Source organism: Lepus europaeus, chromosome 10, assembly GCF_033115175.1.
Source record: "Lepus europaeus isolate LE1 chromosome 10, mLepTim1.pri, whole genome shotgun sequence".
Lineage (NCBI taxonomy): Eukaryota > Metazoa > Chordata > Mammalia > Lagomorpha > Leporidae > Lepus > Lepus europaeus.
The window spans coordinates 109,695,212-109,712,556 of record NC_084836.1 but is presented as its reverse complement, the minus strand read 5'-3'; the positions used below and the strand labels follow the sequence as shown (position 1 = coordinate 109,712,556).

The following is a 17,345-nucleotide window of genomic DNA, read 5'->3' as shown; positions in this document are numbered from 1 at the left end:
CACAGCTTCGTGGGTCTGCTTCTGCCTGGTGCTCTCTCTGCTGCCTTGCAGCATCCCTCCATGTGGCTGGAAGCAATTACGGAGGCGTGCCCTGGCATTCATTCTTCCTGCTTGCAAGGGGATGCTGCTGTTTTCTTTCCGAGGAAGGAAGATAGAAATCAATGTAACTAGCCTTATTAAGTTTTTAAAATAGGGGGACCTACAGACACCGGCACCTTTCCTGAGTGTGCCAAAGCAAATATAAAAATCCAATTTGCTTGCTTCTTTTTGTTGCTGTTGTTGTTGAATCTTCTCCAGAGTTTACAATTCAAAGCTGTAAATGAAGAGCCAATGAGACAGGGGTAACGAAGCAAAGCTGAGACACGGGATGTATTTACCCATATCTCTTTTGTCTGCAGGCGGCTGTTCCTTTGATGAGCACTACAGCAACTGTGGTTATAGCGTGGCCCTGGGGACCAATGGGTTCACCTGGGAGCAGATTAACACATGGGAGAAGCCAATGCTGGACCCAGCAGTGCCCACAGGTATGTGGCCATCATGTTTGGGACTGTGATGGGGATGCTAAGCTTTCCTTACAGATTGAACTGTGTAGGAATGAATTGGATTAGTGGGCGCCCCATCCTCAGAAGTGTTCAGAGAAGATTTCATGGTGTGGTAGGAGTCACGAGTCACCTGCATTCATAGACCTTGAGGATTTCTTTGATATTTGTGACTCTAAGCTTTAGCTACAAGTTGGACGTTACTGGGTTTTGCTTGTGGGGTTGATCTGATGGTGGTAGGATCTTAGGGGAAGAAAGAGTCTCTGAAGAATGTGAGGTCATTCATTCATTTTCTTCCAGTCCGCATAGACACAGGTTTTTTTTATATGTAAGGAAATTTCCACATCTGGGTGTTACTCATAAAGTTAATACCCTGACGCCCTGACTAGCAGCCTTAGTCTTAGCCTTCATTTCCTATTAGAAATTCTTGAGGGATGCTTGTGCAAGGCAGAGCTGTGAGAGGTACACCTGATGTCTTCCAGAGGAGGTACTTGGAGGAGCACACACGTGGCGTGGAGTATGCCTGAGCAGGGTGAATCTTGAAGAGGCCTACTTGGCGATATAGGCCAGGCAGGACTGGAAGGAACTCTGTCAAAGATCAGATCACATCTCGGGTCATTGTGACCCCTGGAGCAGGTGTAAAGACTGTTGGTTATTGGAGAAGGGAGGCCGTTCTCCAAAAGTCCTGCCTGACCAAGGGCTCCCTCTACCCCACTCACCGTTAATGTTTCTACCAACCCTTCCCAGTGCTCTTTATCAGTCTTTTATCAGACCATTGGCCATTAAGTGTTGGAGTTCTTCAGGCTTACTCTCTACTGGTGCCATGGATGGCCTCAATAACTCTATGGTTTCATAGTACCTGTATGCTGGTGATACCAACCTTGTACCTCCAGCCTAGACATCTCTTATGGACCTCAGGCCTACATAACTCATTGTCTGCTGCTGTCTTCACAGCTTCTTTTGGGGAAAGAGTTTTTCAGGGTTCACCTAACAAGAGTCAGAGAAGTGAGGATGTGTTCTTGCTGACTTTGATTTTGATGTCAAAATGGGCATCCACTGGATAGTTCTAGAGAGTTCTTTTCAAGGATATACATTGTGTAAGTTCCTCCTGAGTGTTGATATAAGACTTAGGTATAACAAAGTTGTGCTGTGGCCGGCGCCGTGCTCAACAGGCTAATCCTCCTCCTAGCGGCACCGGCACACCGGGTTCTAGTCCCGGTTGGGGCGCCGGATTCTTTCCCGGTTGCCTCTCTTCCAGTCCAGCTCTCTGCTGTGGCCAGGGAGTGCAGAGGAGGATGGCCCAAGTGCTTGGGCCCTGCACCCCATGGGAGACCAGGAGAAGCACCTGGCTCCTGCCTTCAGATCAGCACGGTGCACCGGCCGCAGCGTGCCGGCCACGGTGGCCATTGGAGGGTGAACCAACGGCAAAGGAAGACCTTTCTCTCTGTGTGTCTCTCTCTCTCACTGTCCACTCTGCCTGTCAAAAACAAACAAACAAACAAAAAAACCAAAGTTGTGCTGTGGTGCAACACTCAACATTGAAAATCTGGCACATCTTTCTGTGAGGATGGCCTTGAACAGCTCCACGTGCCCTGCAGTAAGGTGACCTGGGACAGCTTCCATGTCTGCTGGCCCATTAACCTCTATAATGATGCTGGCTTTACTCTCCAAAGTGTCCTGGTGTAGATGACGGACTTCACTCATCCTGTGTGGAGTCCAAGAGTCCGAGACACTCGTGTTTCAGCAGAACACATCTACTCTGCCCTGAATGACCATGTTAGATGTTAGCTGAGTAACTATATGTGTATATGCATGTGAGTGCACGTGTGTGTGTGTGTGTGTGTGAACTTTAGCCCACCTGTGTGTTTGGCTGAACTTTAGCCCACCTGATGCCCTACAGGATCTTACAGTTTTCCAGACTTAACATCTCCAGAATTGAACTCTTGGTGATGCATTTCACAGTGAGCCTTGTCACAGGATAGGCCAAGTCATTCACTCTGGCACTTACACAGGGCCCCAGGAGTCGTCCTCCTCTCTTTGCCCTTTCTTAACCCCTTTTCTGTTTAGTCACCTTGTTCTGCCGTTTCACCTCCTACCTCCTAAGAGCATCTTGAGTCCTCCCACTGCCAGTGCCCTGGTTCAGACCATCACTGGTGCTCTCTGGGTAGCACTCTCTAACTTGCTCCTGATCTTACTCCCTGGACCTTAGCCCATCCTTCACTCAGAAACCAGAGATTATTTTAGAATATAGGCCTGTTCCTGCAACCTCTTCACTTCATTGCCTCTCCCCAGCTTCAGTGTAAGAGTCCTTCTGAGGCTTCTCATTGCTCTGAGAAAGAAAACCAAAGTCCTCGAGGCCGGCAGTGTGGCGTAGCAGGTAAAACCGCCATCTGCAGTGCCAGCATCCCATATGGGCGCTGGTTCAATTATTGGCTGCTCCACTTCCAATCTAGCTCTCTGCTATAACCTGGGAAAGCAGTAGAAGATGGCCCAAGTCCTTGGGCCCCTGCACCTGCTTGGGAAGACTTGGAGGAAGCTCCTAGCTCCTGGCTTCGTTGTGACCAACTGGGGAGTAAACCAGCGAATGGAAGATCTCTCTCTCTCTCTCTCTCTCTCTCTCTCTCTCTCTGCCTCTCCTTCTCTCTTCTGTGTAACTCTGACTTTCAAATAAATAAATCTTAAAAAAAAAAGACCAAATCAAAGTCCTGCTGTGGCCTCCAAGGCCACCGATGGCTGATCCTCCCTGAACCTCTGTTTCCCCCATGCTCACGTCACGCTGAGTTTTGTTAGATGCTGGGATGTGCTGCCTCTCTCCTGCCTGAGATCTGCACTCTCCCTGGCACCGTTCTCGCCGCTCCCTCTTGTGCTTCCTCTTCCTGTCTCAGGCTGGGCCAGCTATCTCTGTAATGGTTCCCATTGCACCCTGCGCCTTTCTCAACAACTGGCGTCAAGCTCCTGCTGTGTGTGTGTTGCATGTTTTTCCCTCCAGATAACAAGTCCCTTGTGAAGACTGACCCTGACAATCTGGTGTACAACTTCATCTGCAGTACCTACCACAATGCATTGTGCATGGTGTGTACTAAGTCACGTTCTGTAGGGTGGATTCCAATACTCTTTACCGGGCATTTCTCATGAAGGGAATGATAAATATTGTGAAAGCTCTTTCTTGCCTCTTTTAAATGGCCACTTATTTTCAAGTAAGGGAAACCAGGGTATGATCGCATGCTCTTGTCTTTGCTCCTGTCCTTCCCATCTCACAAGTGGGGAACTCAGCACCCCAGGAAATGGAATGAGACTATTGTCTTCCCCTTGCACCATTCTCTTCCCAAGCTCAACTCAGCATCCCAGGAAACTGAATGAGACTGTTGCCTTCCCCATGCCCCATTCTTTTCCCAATCACAACTCAGCACCCCAGGAAATGGAATGAGACTGTTGTCTTCCCTGCGCCCCATTGTTTTTCCAACACAACTCTCGCTTCTGGATTTTCTCAGCCCCTCATTATGGCACAGAGTCATTTTGTGACTACTGGATTGTGCGAATACGATCTTCTGAGCTTTTCTGAGTAGAGCCGTTTGATAATGATCACTGACATTATTCCGTCGTGATGCGCCTGTGGCTTTCCGTGGCTCTTTGTGCTTCTTAGGCAGAAAGGCATGAACATGAGGTTAGATTAGGCAAAACTGTCCTGTCATGGGCAGAGGCCGAAGTGTTGCCTCTCCTTCCACGAACCCAGATCTGCAAGGGTCTGTTTATTCACATGTTGCACGGCCTCTTACCAATCCCCTTCCTCGTGACCAGCCCTGCACTAGGCTTGGTCTAAGACCTTGTCATTTTGTCACTTCATCCCTCTAGCAGCTTTGCCTGGCATGCAGGGTAAAATCTGAACTTGCATGACCTCATCTCTTTTCTGAGCCTTTTATCTCCTCTCTCAACATGCTTCAGACACACCGTTCATTTTCCAGCTCTTATACATTTCAGATTCAATCCTGCCTCAGGATCTTGCCACGTGCTGGTCCCTCTTTGGAATTGTTTTCTCCTTGTTTCATTTTGGTCTGTTCTTCAGGTCTCCTCTTGCACACTGCTTCCCGCCATCTCCCCTCATCTGCCTACAGAGGGACCCCTCACTGTGCTCCCTCACAGCATCTTCTTCCTTGTTTTTGAAGTCTTTCTTGTCATTATAGTTACATGTCAGCTCATTCCAATCCTGCACCACAGTTCAGCGATGCAGAGGCCTCAATCCTTCAACCTCGGGTTTCTCATCGCTAACATAGGGACCAGCATGAGAATGAAGTGGAAGAGGGCTGTGTGAGTGTGGACTGTACACAGAGCGGGGCTCCATGCAAGTTGCCCTGTGTTCTTTTCAGGTTCATACAGTCCCTGGGACCAAGGCTAAATCTACCATAGGAGTTTGCCCCACCTTCAAGCTCAGCAGTTCCCAGGCTGTCTCTCAAAGGGGGTCTCTAAGCAGTGGGCTGCTCTGGGCCTCCACCTTCCCTGTGAGGCTTTCTGGTACCCAGAATGCAATACTGCCTGAGGTCTTAGGCGTCTCCTGCAGCTCAGCTCTGTGAATTGATGGCTACACACCCCATCATAGTCTTCCTCATCCCTCCACGGGGGGCGAACATTAAGCATTTTTTAAAAGATTTATTTATTTGGAAGTCAGAGTTACACAGAGAGAGAAGGAGAGGTAGAGAGGTAGAGAGAGAGAGAGAGAGTTCTTCCATCCACTGGTTCACTCCCCAGGTGTCTGCAATGGCCAGAGCTGCGCTGATCCGAAGCCAGGAGTTTCTTCTGGGTCTCCCATGTGGGTGCAAGGCCCCAAAGACTTGGGCCATCTTGTACTGCTTTTCTAGGCCATAGCAGAGAGCTGGATCGGAAGTGGAGCAGCCAGGACTCGAACCGGTGCCCATATGGGATGCTAGCACTACAGGTGGCAGCTTTACCTGCTGCACCACAGTGCCGGCCCTGAGCACTAGGGATTGAGACCTCCTTCCCTGCACCTCATCTTCACTGGGACAGTGGAATGTCTGCCCCTCTGTCCAGGGCTCTGTCCTGTCCAAGGAGCTAACGGGGCTACCATGTGTTCCTAGCCCTGCCTTCCTCATGCTTGGTGTGGGTGTCACCCCAGCATCACTGAGGACTGGTCCAGGCTCAGCAGGAAGTCCCCTGGGGGCTCAGCGGAGCCACAAGTGCTGCATGTGTCGTTTTAAAAGGGCTGAAGCCAGAAGTACCGGGGCTTGGGCGGTCTCCCTCTGTTGTGTTCTGTTCCTCGTGAGACATTAAGTATTTTAAGTGTCAGGAATGGGCTTGGTTGAATCTGGGGCTGCAAACCGACCTGCACAAGGAAAACACTGCATTTATTTCTCTTCCTTACCTCAACTTGAATCTGGCCCTGAGCCCCCAGGGAGTTGAAGCACTCAGTTTGGTCACCATTGAGATGGCGCCTCCCCTTGGGGCCTACAGATGTAGCAGGATGATGAGATTTCCTCTGGGTAACCCACTTCTGTGTGCCCTGCGGTCCCTTAGGTCACGTGGTTCTGCTGCTTTCTCACACTGGGAGCCCCAGCCACTCAGCGTCCACCCAATGTCCCTTCTGGGGCTGCCCTCCTCAGGTGCCACCATGGAGCAGTGTGGGGCCAGCAGGCTCATCCCTGCCCCCTTCCCAGGTTGGAGAGCTGCTTCCCTTGGTTCCTGAACCTCCAGGGCACAGCCCTCTGGGTCTCGTCCTGAGACCTGCAGCATCTCTCTCCAGCAGGTGTAGGCTCTGCAGCAACAAAGGGGGAGAGAAGAAAGCCTTGCCTTGGGCAGCTGCTTCTCTCTCACAGCAGCTGGTTGGCTGTCTGATGGGAAGGGACCAGACCAGAGAAAGTCCCTGGAGAGCATCCCCACAGGCACGTGCACCACTGGCGATGCCTCATCTGGTCAGGCTGCACGGAGGCAGGCATGGACTGCAGGGTGGTCCTGGGCTTCCCTTCATGCCCCTGGGGCCTTGGCTGCTGTTCCTGCCTTGCTCAGCTGATGATGCTTCTGGAAAGAGAACGGGGTCTTGTGTGTATTGAGTTGTATCCCCTCAAAGGATAAGCTGAAGCCTTAACCCCTGGTGCCTGTGAACATGACCTCAGTTTCAGATGGGGTCCTTAGATACGGAACCAATTTAAGAGGAGATGGTGGTGGTCATTCTGCTCCCTGCTTCAGGGTAACAGCTACAGGTAAAAAGACACAGAGGTGGAGGAAAGGGGGCCACGTGCAGATGGAGCCAGAGACCGGAGTGCAGGGTCTGTAAGCCAAGGGGGGCCAAGGATTGCCAGCACATCCCAGCAGCTGGCCCAGCCAGGGAAGGGTTCTTTCCTAGATGTTGAAGGGAACAGGGCTCGGCCGACACCTTCATTGTGGATCCCTGGCCTCCACTACTGTGAAAGTGTGTTGCTGTTGTCTTAAACCACCTGGCTTGTGGGGATTTCTTATGGTAACCGCAAGAATTGAAAACCAGGTCAACCGCACATCATGACCCTGACCTCCCTCCTGCCCCACCTTCCCAGATCACTTTCCTACGTGAAAACTCACACACGAGCTCTAGAAGTTCTGCAGTGTTTGCTTTTGTCTAAGGCAGGGCTGGGGGCCATCAGGCCCATGGGGCATATGTGGCCCACAGAATCCTTTGGCCTGGCCCTGCCAAGGTAACCACAGGTAGCATTCAAAATTCAGTGAATCCAGGCCGGCGCCGCAGCTCAATAGGCTAATCCTCTGCCTTGCGGCGCCGGCACCCTGAGTTCTAGTCCCGGTCAGGGCGCTGGATTCTGTCCCGGTTGCCCCTCTTCCAGGCCAGCTCTCTGCTGTGGCCCGAGAGTGCAGTGGAGGATGGCCCAAGTGCTTGGGCCCTGCGCCCCATGGGAGACCAGGATAAGCACCTGGCTCCTGCCTTTGGATCAGCGCGGTGCACCGGCCGCAGCGTGCCGGCCACGGAGGCCATTGGAGGGTGAACCAATAGCAAAGGAAGACCTTTCTCTCTGTCTCTCTCTCTCTCTCACTGTCCACTCTGCCTGTCAAAAAATAAAATAAAATTAAAAAAAAATTCAGTGAATCCAGAGCAGGCTAATTTTTAAGTTGATGCTTTTGTAAGGCTCACAAATGATGTTTTTTTTTAATTTATTTTTATTTTAATTTTTTGACAGGCAGAATTAGTGAGAGAGAGAGAGAGAGCGAGCGAGAGAGAGAGAGACAAAGGTCCTCCTTTTTCCATTGGTTCACCCCCCAAGTGGCCGCCACGGCCAGCGTGCTGTGCTGATCCGAAGCCAGGAACCAGGTGCCCCCTCCTGGTCTCCCATGCGGGTACAGGGTCCAAGGACCTGGGCCATCCTCCACTGCCCTCCCGGGCCACAGCAGAGAGCTGGACCAGAAGAGGAGCAACTGGGACAGAATCCAGTGCCCCAACCGGGACTAGAACCCAGGGTGTCGGCGCTGCAGGCAGAGGATTAGCCTAGTGAGCTGTGGCGCTGGTCACAAATGATGTTTTAAATACTCCAGTGGCCCTGGGCAGAAAAAGTCTTCCCCAGCCCTGCAAGGGACTGGTGTTTACTGTGTTCAGGTCACCAAGAGTTGGGTTAGGCATCTTCCTGGTACAGCCTTTCACCCAGTGTGCCACCACTCTGTATGTTCAGTGGTATCATTGTTTCTTTCTTTATTTTTATTTCTTTCTTTATTTTTAAACTTTTTTACTCTACAAACAGTTTTGATGTATTTTACAGATACAGGTTTAAGAGTGTAAGGATACTTACCATCCACCCTCCTCCTTTTTCTTCTTTTTCTTTTGATTTTTACAGTCATACACTTTGATTGTATTTTATAATCACAAGCTTAACCCTCCACTAAATAAAGAATTCAACAAGCAATAAATAGAAAAACCACTGCTGAGTCTCTGAGAAAGGAAGCAACTAGTCCAAAGTCATGTGAGTTTTATATGTCAGTGGAGCCAGGCTTGAAATCCGGGCCAGAGATGTTTGCACATACTGTATACATGGTATTGTCGTCAACCAAGCAAATAATAAAAATTATTTCTATTTGAAGTCATGGTTTATGATGGCGTAAATAATGCATATTCCTTGTAGAGAATATGCACAATAGAGATAACTATAAAGAACAAAATGGAAGTCATATGTGCACACAGACTCACATAAATTCCTATTTTTCTATTTAATGCTTTTTAAAAAGTTTTCCCATGTCATTAAATATTTCTCAAAGGTGTGTTTTCTGAAAGCTTCGAAGCTTTCCATTTCAGCACCGTTGCAGCATTTATTTAACCGCCCTGTACTGTTGCATATTTAAGCTCCTTCTAAATCACTGTGCAGTGAGCGTTCTCCTACATCTGTCTCTGTTATCATCTCTAACAAGAGTTTCCAGACTTGCTCTTCTATCTTTATATGGGTGTTCCCTATGTGTACTAGAACGGCTGTGTTTATTTTGGGGTGCTGGAGGGGGAGTATCATCCACACGTCAAAGATGTCATCCTGGGAGTTTTCCCATGAGTTGATGACTAGGGCAATGGTTCGTGCATTCTGAAGCCCTGAACACAGGTTACGACCTGGTGAGTGCACCAGCATAGCCCTTAGCTTGGCTACTAGATGAAGGCCTTCGGGGCTGTAGCAGGAAACTGTGTTTGAGATAGAATCAGCCAGAATGGTGCAAGCGTTGGCCAATCAGGTAGACAGCAGCTTCAAAAGCAGTGCGGGTTCCTGAGTGCTGAATGGATGCAGGACTACACTGTGCTCTGCTCAGCAGGAACACATTTTATCTGCATCTGTGAACATGGTTTGAGGACTTACTGGATAGCTGTCAATGATTGTTAAACGCATCGCTCTTCTTGTGAATTGAGGTTTCTCATGGTACGACCCCCACATCTGTCTCCAGCCTCAGCATCCTCTTCTGTCCTTTCTTCTTCTCTTTCCCTCTCTGTGTAACTGAATAAGCAAAGCCTTTGGGAGTCTGACCTGCAACCCAGCTTCCCCATTGTGGAATCTCTCATTGTGTGGACTCTGGATGGAATGTGGAGCTCCCTGAAGGGTGAAGGTGCCAAGCACTCACCACTTCCTGGCAGCTTTGGGTGTGGCTGAAGGCAGCCAGCTGTACCTTCCAGCCCAGAGTTTCTCATCTGTAAAGGGTAAGCCAGCAGCTGGAGCCTTGTGAGTCGGTATATCCCTTGGCAGTGGTGGTGTCTGGTGCTGGTACGAGAGAGGTGGTGCACTTCTTGCTTGTTGGTCCGCCAGGACTGCTTTCCTCTCTGCTTATTGTTCAAGCCTGGTTCTCCAGCTCCCCGCTCATGGTGGGCTTCCCAGTACTCTTCCAGGATGGTCCTTTCTGGGGGACAGATAGCCATCTCTGTTTCAAACAACCAACTCGGTGGTCCCATGACCATGTCTTTGCACCTGCTGACCCTCAGGCTGGAGCAGACCTCCTGACCTATTTCTGCTGCATCAGAACTCTGCACAGATGCCGCCTCCTTGGGAGGTCTTCCTGAAGTACTCGGAACTTCTGTTTTCGAGTTTATCACAGCAGGGTGGTTTCTGATTCCCCACAGAGCCTGAGCTGCTTCATGTGTCAGGTGTGGGACCTGGGACAAGGCAGTGGTCCATGTATGGACTGGATTGTTAGGATTGTGGGTGTTGGGGCCTTTAAGAGAGGAGTGATTTCATGAAGGATACAGGACAGGCCACTGCTCTCTTGGGCATTTTCAGGGCACCTGGGGCCTCTGTAGCTTCTGTGTCTCGAATGCTTACTCAGTACAGCGAGGCTCTGGTCAGCACGGCCACATGGGCCTGAGGCCTGGTTTGTTGGGTTCTTGTGCTCTGGAGTGGATCCCAAGATCTTTGGAACAAAGCTGGAGACACTAAGGATTCCCTCTTCCCTAACTGTGGGCCTGTCATTCTCACCAGTTTGGAGCTACTTGGGACAATGTGTGAGAGGCCTCTTGGGAAAATGTGATGTGGCCCTCTGACCTGCCATGCCTTTGTGCAGTGTTTACGGGACAGTGATCAAAAGTGTGGGCCTCTAAGTGTCCCTACAATTCCTTATGTTACTATTGATTGGTTTAAACCTATTGGCTCCTAAGTTCCTGTTTAGCTGCTGTTGACACATTATCCTGCCTTCTTTAGTGATAAAATGGTGTGTGTTTGTTCTTAAAACATGCTGTATTTGTATGCATGAGTTAACTCTCTCTACTTCCATCTCATCTTGCCCAAATATTGTTATTAACAGATTGATTTGTATTGAGAGAGAGAGAATATGAATATGAATGAATATGTGAGAGGGTCCTCAAAAAGTTCTAGGAAAGTAGAATTGAAAGATAAATTTATTTTCATGTAAAAAATGTTGAAATCCATGCATACAAGGGATCTTCAAAAAGTTCACGAAAAGTGCACATTATAGAAAAAAAAATTGTGCATGGATTTCAAATTACTTTGTGCCAAAATAAAGTTTATCTTAATTCCATCTTCCTAGGCCTGTGTGAAGTCCCTTCACTTGTGTGGTAATAGCAGAGATAATAATAGAGAAATGATATTTATGAGGTGGCTAATATTTGGCAGGGCTTTTCCTGACATTTAATTACAGTAGCTTCCTTGAGCCTAGCAGCTGTCCTTTGATGAGCATACTGTTACCTGCATCTTGCAAATGAGGAAGCTCAGGCATAGATCACTGATTGGCATCAGTTGGCGTTAGCCTTGGAGGGGTCAGGATTTGCTCTCTGGAGCTCTGGGTCCAGTCTGCTCTGTGCAGCTCTGCAGTGCCTGAGAAGACAAGTGATCAACAGTCTCAGGTCCTGATGTCGTGTCAGCCGTCTCTCCACATACCACTGTCCACACTCCAGGGCCACGTCATGTTCTCCGGGATGGACGCGGAGTGGTGATCCCATAGCACCCATGAGATGGCATGGGAAAAGAGGAGAGAAAATCCACAACATCTCCCCCTCTGTCCAAATGACAGACAAGATCTTTGTCTCCTACCAACTCTTGGAAATGTTCTTGGAAGGCGTCTGGCATGATGGGGTGGTTTCTGTTGTACTCGGGGCTATGAAATTGATCAGAGAAGCCACATTAGCTTGCAATGACCCCAATCAATGCTGATTTGGGATGTCTACAGGGATCATAGAATTGGTAGAAAAAGAAAAGCAAGGCCGTTGACCACAGACTTAGTAATTATTCTTCAGGCTATGGCCAAATAATGATGAGTGCTGGTTGTTGTTAGAAACAAGTGTCATTAATAATGGCTTTGAAAAGAAACAGAAACTTTGTGGTGATTGGAATGTGCATCTGTTAGACAAGACAGAAAAGATGTCTGTTTTAGGATCCATTTGCATGCTCACCTGATGTTCTGTTTGGGGTTACATAATAAAATTATATCCAGATGCAAAAAAATATTCAAAATGGTGTCATGAGACATCAAGGTGATGTCGACCGGTGTCATTCAGCTCTGTCTGGTGGCAAACACTGATGTCAGTGGTGTCTATGAAGAGTATGAATAAAAGGGTTCTGTAATTTATGGCAATGGGCAATAAATTGCTATTCTTGTAACCTAATACATAAATATCATCTAATGGACAAAGTGCTGCAAGAAATTTACTTGTTCTTTTAAAAACAGGTGATTTTGTTTATTTGAAAGACACAGAGACAGAGAGGAGGAAGAGAGAAAGAGAGAGAGAGAGAGGTAGATAAAGAGAGAGATATCTTCCATCCACTGGTTTGCTCCCTAAAAGGTCATGTTGCTAAAAAGCAACATCCAGGGCTGGGGCAAGTCAGGAGCCTGAACTCTGTCCTGGTCTGCCATCAGTAGTAAGGGCCTGTCTTCTGCTGCCTTCCCAAGCTCATTACCAGGAAGCTGGATAGGAAGAAGAGCAGCCAAGACTTGAACTGGAGCTCAGATATGGGGTGCTGGCATCTGAAACAATGGCTTAACCCACTGTGTCACAATGCCAACCCCTGTGTGTTCTTAACTGATCTAATACTTCAACAGTGAACTGGATACTGTTATTGCCCGTGTTTTACTGATGAGGAAACAGGTGCAGAAGGTTAATCACAGACTGATTAAGAGGGGAAGATTGGATTTGAATCCAAGCAGTCAGACCTTTTTGAGTTTCTATGTTATTTTATGAAGTAGGTGATTTTAAATATGTATGTATAATGATATCATGTGGTAGGGCCAAAAGTAGACATTTGACTAATTCATTCTTCTGCATGCCTACAATTTTCTATATTAAAATTGTTTGGAGGGAAAAATGGCAAGAGTGGTGTACTTTGAATCAGTGAGGCTTGATCTTATCAGTGGCTTGCATGAAGTCCGTCACCATCTACCTAAGTGCAGATACCCTGAGGCTGCGAGCGTGTTGTTCAGGGAAGTTTCTCGTAAAAGGAGGGATTACGGATGTAGCCGTGCATCATGGATGTGGTTAACGGGACAACGAAGAATGGCCTCCCTTGTGAGTCCACACTCTCCTGTGGCTTCCTCTTCAGCCACTCCTGGGACATCCTGGATGGATGATGGTGTGGGGACCCATCACAGTCACGGCCACGAGGTGCTAGCCCTGTGCCGGGGAAGTTTTCGTGGGCTCTTGGTCTGCTTGTTCTGCTGCCCCAGGGGCAGTGCTCCTCCAAGGCAGGACTTTGTTTTTTTGAAGCATGATTGCCTTTTGTTTAATGAGGAGACAGGTTTTCTTGATGCTTTGAATACTGTAATGATGTGAATCATATTAATGTGGTTTGGAAAGAAAATTATTCAGTATAAATGTGGTGGTTTCTTTTTTCTAACTTACTGAAAATAAAAGCGCTTATGCATCTCCATAAAAAGGGAGCCCAGCAATCCATTGTAATCTTGGGGATGTCCTAGGCCTGCAGTGTCCAGTCTGGGGGCTGCTGAAGTGCTTGCAATGTGTCCAGTCCTGCAAATGTGAAATACACCCCGGGTAGCAAAGGCACTATCAAAAAGGAATATAAAACCTCTCATTAGTAATTTTATGTTGATTACATACTGAAATAATTATATTTTGGATATCTTGGGTTAGATTAAGTAAGTTATTAAGACAACCTGAACCTATTTTAGGAAATTTAAAATGACATATGTGGCTGATATTTCTGTTGTTTAGTACCATTCTAGATTACCAGATGTCTTTTCATCAGTTGTACTCCTACCAACAGGAATGTGTCTCTTTGATTATATAAAGGACCAGCATTTTTGAAGCACTTACTATGTACTTTCAATGTCTTCTCTCTGGTGGTGCACAGCAGCCCTGTGTGCTGTAGACATCACTGTGATCCCCATTTTGTAGCTGGGAAACCCGAGGCACAGGAGGTGGGACAGCTGACCTTTGGTCACAGATGTAAGACGTGGCAGACAGCGTATGTGCCAAAGCTGCCCAGTTCAGTGGCTCGCACCAGGGTCCCCTGTGGACACAGGACTCCTGCCCCTGTCCTGCTGGGCTGAACTGATCCTTTGAATCTCAGTTTCCCTGCTGAGGAGTAGGCTGGTGTATTCCTCAGTCCCCTTGAGGTTTCTCTCTCTCTCCCCCATCTCCTTCCATCTCCATCCCCATCCCCATCCCCATCCCCATCCCCATCTCCATCTCCATCTCCATCTCCATCTCCGTCATCTCCATCTCCATCTCCATCTCCATCATCTCCATCTCCATCTCCATCTCCATCATCTCCATCTCCATCTCCATCTCCGTCATCTCCATCTCTATCACCTCCGTCTCCATCTCCCATCATCTCCATCTCCATCTCCGTCATCTCCATCTCTATCACCTCCGTCTCCATCACCATCATCTCCATCTCCATCATCTCCATCTCCATCTCCGTCATCTCCATCTCCCTCTCCATCTTCTCCATCTCTATCACCTCCATCTCCATCTCCATCATCTCCATCTCCATCATCTCCATCTCCATCATCTCCATCTCCATCTCCATCTAAGTCTCCTATGTCTACATGGGCTGCAAGACCACAGTGAGACTGATGGTAGCCACTGTCTACACCAGCAAGTCTCTCCTCTAGCCTGATTTACTGTCAGGAGACTAGAGAAGTGAACCTGGGTGCCCATCCTGAGACAGGAGCCTGTCACTACCTGAGATTTTGAGCTGTTTTTTTTTTTCTGTGAAATGGGTATTTTTTTGCTCTGCATGAAGTTGCTGTGTCACCTTGGGCAGTGCGCCTTCTCTCCCCGGGCCTTACTTACCATCATATGGGAAGCCAAGTGTCAGTCTCTTGTGATTCTAACACTCTTTGGTTGGTAATTATTGAATAATGAATAAATTGAGAAATTAACTGATACATTTATAAACAGTGAAAAATCCTTGGGTCCTAGCCACCGCCCAACCCCACCCCAGTCTGTCAGGTCTTGCAGCTGCTTCTGATTCCATGGCAGAGGACTTGGTCTTCATGTGTATATAGATGGCCCTGGAGGGTGGTCTGTCCCTGGGAGCTCCGCCTTGCCTGGCAGGATGAATCTTCCAGTTGAGATGAAGTCACTTATTTGGATCCGAGTCAACCCCACAGAGCCGCAGTGACCATTGCACACAGCAGCAGAGCTTTTCCCCTCAGCCAGTGTCAGTAAGCATTTGGTCATTGTCAGAAATTACCCTGTATTCTAAAAAGTCTTCCTGTTTCCCCGCTTCTCCCACCGGTGCTCTGTGCTTGCCCAATCACATTTTCTATTTGGGTGGCAACTGTTTTTTAAAACTTTGCTTAAATCTGCGAATGCCCTTGAGAATTGCTTTCCTTCCTTAATGTTGTGTTCCTCATTAAGAAACCCAAGATGCACTTTCGCGGGATTCAAAGCATTATTTGTCATCAGTGGTACAACTTGTAAAAGCTATGCACAAACAAGATTATATTTTTTCCTTTATGAATCCTGAGATTTCCAAGATTAAAAAAAGATTTAAAGCTTCTATGAGTATTCTAAAGCCATAGCTGCAAAAAACGTATCAGCATAATGGGATTTAGGTAAGAAAACGGAAAGTGCCCTAGGTATTTCAGTCAGGAAGGGGTTTAATCTAGGTTAATAGATACTTATAAAACCTTTGGGACCCTTATAAAACCTTTGGGAACTGATCTTTGACAAGGATGCCAAGACCACACAATGGGGAATAGATAGTTTCTTCTCCAAATGGTATTGTGTAAACTAGGTTCCACATTCAGAACAATAAAATTGGACCTTTGCATCATACATAAAAATTGACCCAAAATTGACTAAAAACATACCTAAAACCATAAAGCACCTAGAAGAAAATATCAGGGAAAACCTCCATGACATTCGGCTTAGCAAGGGTTTCTTGGACATGACGCCAAACGACAGGGAATAAGAGCAAAAAATAGACACAGACATGAAGCTGAGAACGAACGTGTCTCAGGAAATACCAGGTGCAAAGATAACCTGTGTGCGGGAGAAGATATTTGCAAACCCCAAATCTGATAAGTGGTTAATATCTAGAACATACAAATAATTCCTCATAAGTGAACAATAAGAAACCAAACAACCTGATTTAAAACGGACAAAGGACTGATGTAGACATTTCTCCCAAGAAGATATGCACTTGGCAGGAAGCACATGAAAATATTTTCAACATTAATGATTAGAAAAGTGCAGATTAAATTCACAATGAAACATCACACCACATCTTTAAGGATAGGATCTCTAAAAAAAGAAAAACAAAACAACAGAAAGTAACAGATGCTGCTAACAAGTGGGGATCTGGAGAAATTGGAGACTGTGCGTTGTTGGGAATATGAGATGGTGCAGCCTCGATGGAAAACAATATGGAGGCACCCCCAAACCCCAAAAAATTAAAAAATAGAACTAACATAGACTCCAGAAATACCAATTTTAAATATGCATCCAAAAAATGAATGAAAAATCTGGAAGAGAGTTTTTGTTTTTTAAAGATTTATTTTTTTTGAAAGGTAGAATGACAAAGAAAAGGAAAGACAGAGATCAATTTTCAATCTGCTGGTTCCTTCCCCAAATGGGGAAGTACTTACTATGTACTTTCAATGTCTTCTCTCTGGTGCACAGCAGCCCTGTGTGCTGTAGACATCACTGTGATCCCCATTTTGTAGCTGGGAAACCTGAGGCACAGGAGGTGGGACAGCTGACCTTTGGTCACAGACATAAGACGTGGCAGAATAAGAAACCAAACAACCTGTGCCAGAATAAGAAACCAAACAGCTGTGCCAAGCTGAAGCCAGGAGCCAGAACCTCCATCCAGATCTCCCAAGTACTTAGACCAAGTATTTGGACCATCTTTTGCTGTCTTCCCAGGCACACCAGCTGGAAGGTGGATCAGAAGTGGAGCATCCAGGGCTGACGCTGTGGTGTAGTGGGTAAAGCCCCTGCCTGCAGTGCCAGCATCCCATATGGGCACCGGTTCGAGACCTGGCTGCTCCACTTCTGATCCAGCTCTCTGCTATGGGATGGGAAAGCAGTAGAAGAGGGCCCAAGTCCTTGGGCCCCTGCACCTGTATGGGAGACCCCGAAGAAGCTCCTGGCTCCTAGCTTCAGATCGGCGCGGCCATCTTGGGAATGAACCAGCAGATGGAAGACTCTCTCTGCCTCTTCTCTCTCTGTGAAACTATGACTTTCAAGTAGAATAAATAAATCATTTTTTAAAATTTTATTTTATTTTATTTTGACAGGTAGAGTTATAGACAGTGAGAGAGAGAGACAGAGAGAAAGGTCTTCCTTCCATTCATTCACTCCCCAAATTGCCGCCGTGGCCAGTGCTGTGTTGATCCAAAGCCAGGAGCCAGGTGTTTCTTCTTGGTCTCCCATGT

General features: G+C 47.4%; 1 protein-coding gene across 1 annotated transcript in view; it reads left to right on the top strand.

Moving 5' to 3' along the window:
• The first annotated feature begins 367 nt into the window (after positions 1-367).
• PTPRT (protein tyrosine phosphatase receptor type T) overlaps positions 368-17,345 on the top strand; it is a 787,789-nt gene continuing 770,811 nt past the window's right edge. The window contains exon 1 of the mRNA XM_062202558.1: positions 368-524. Within this exon, the coding sequence (XP_062058542.1) occupies positions 368-524 (157 nt within the window). The remainder of the gene's footprint in view (positions 525-17,345) is intronic.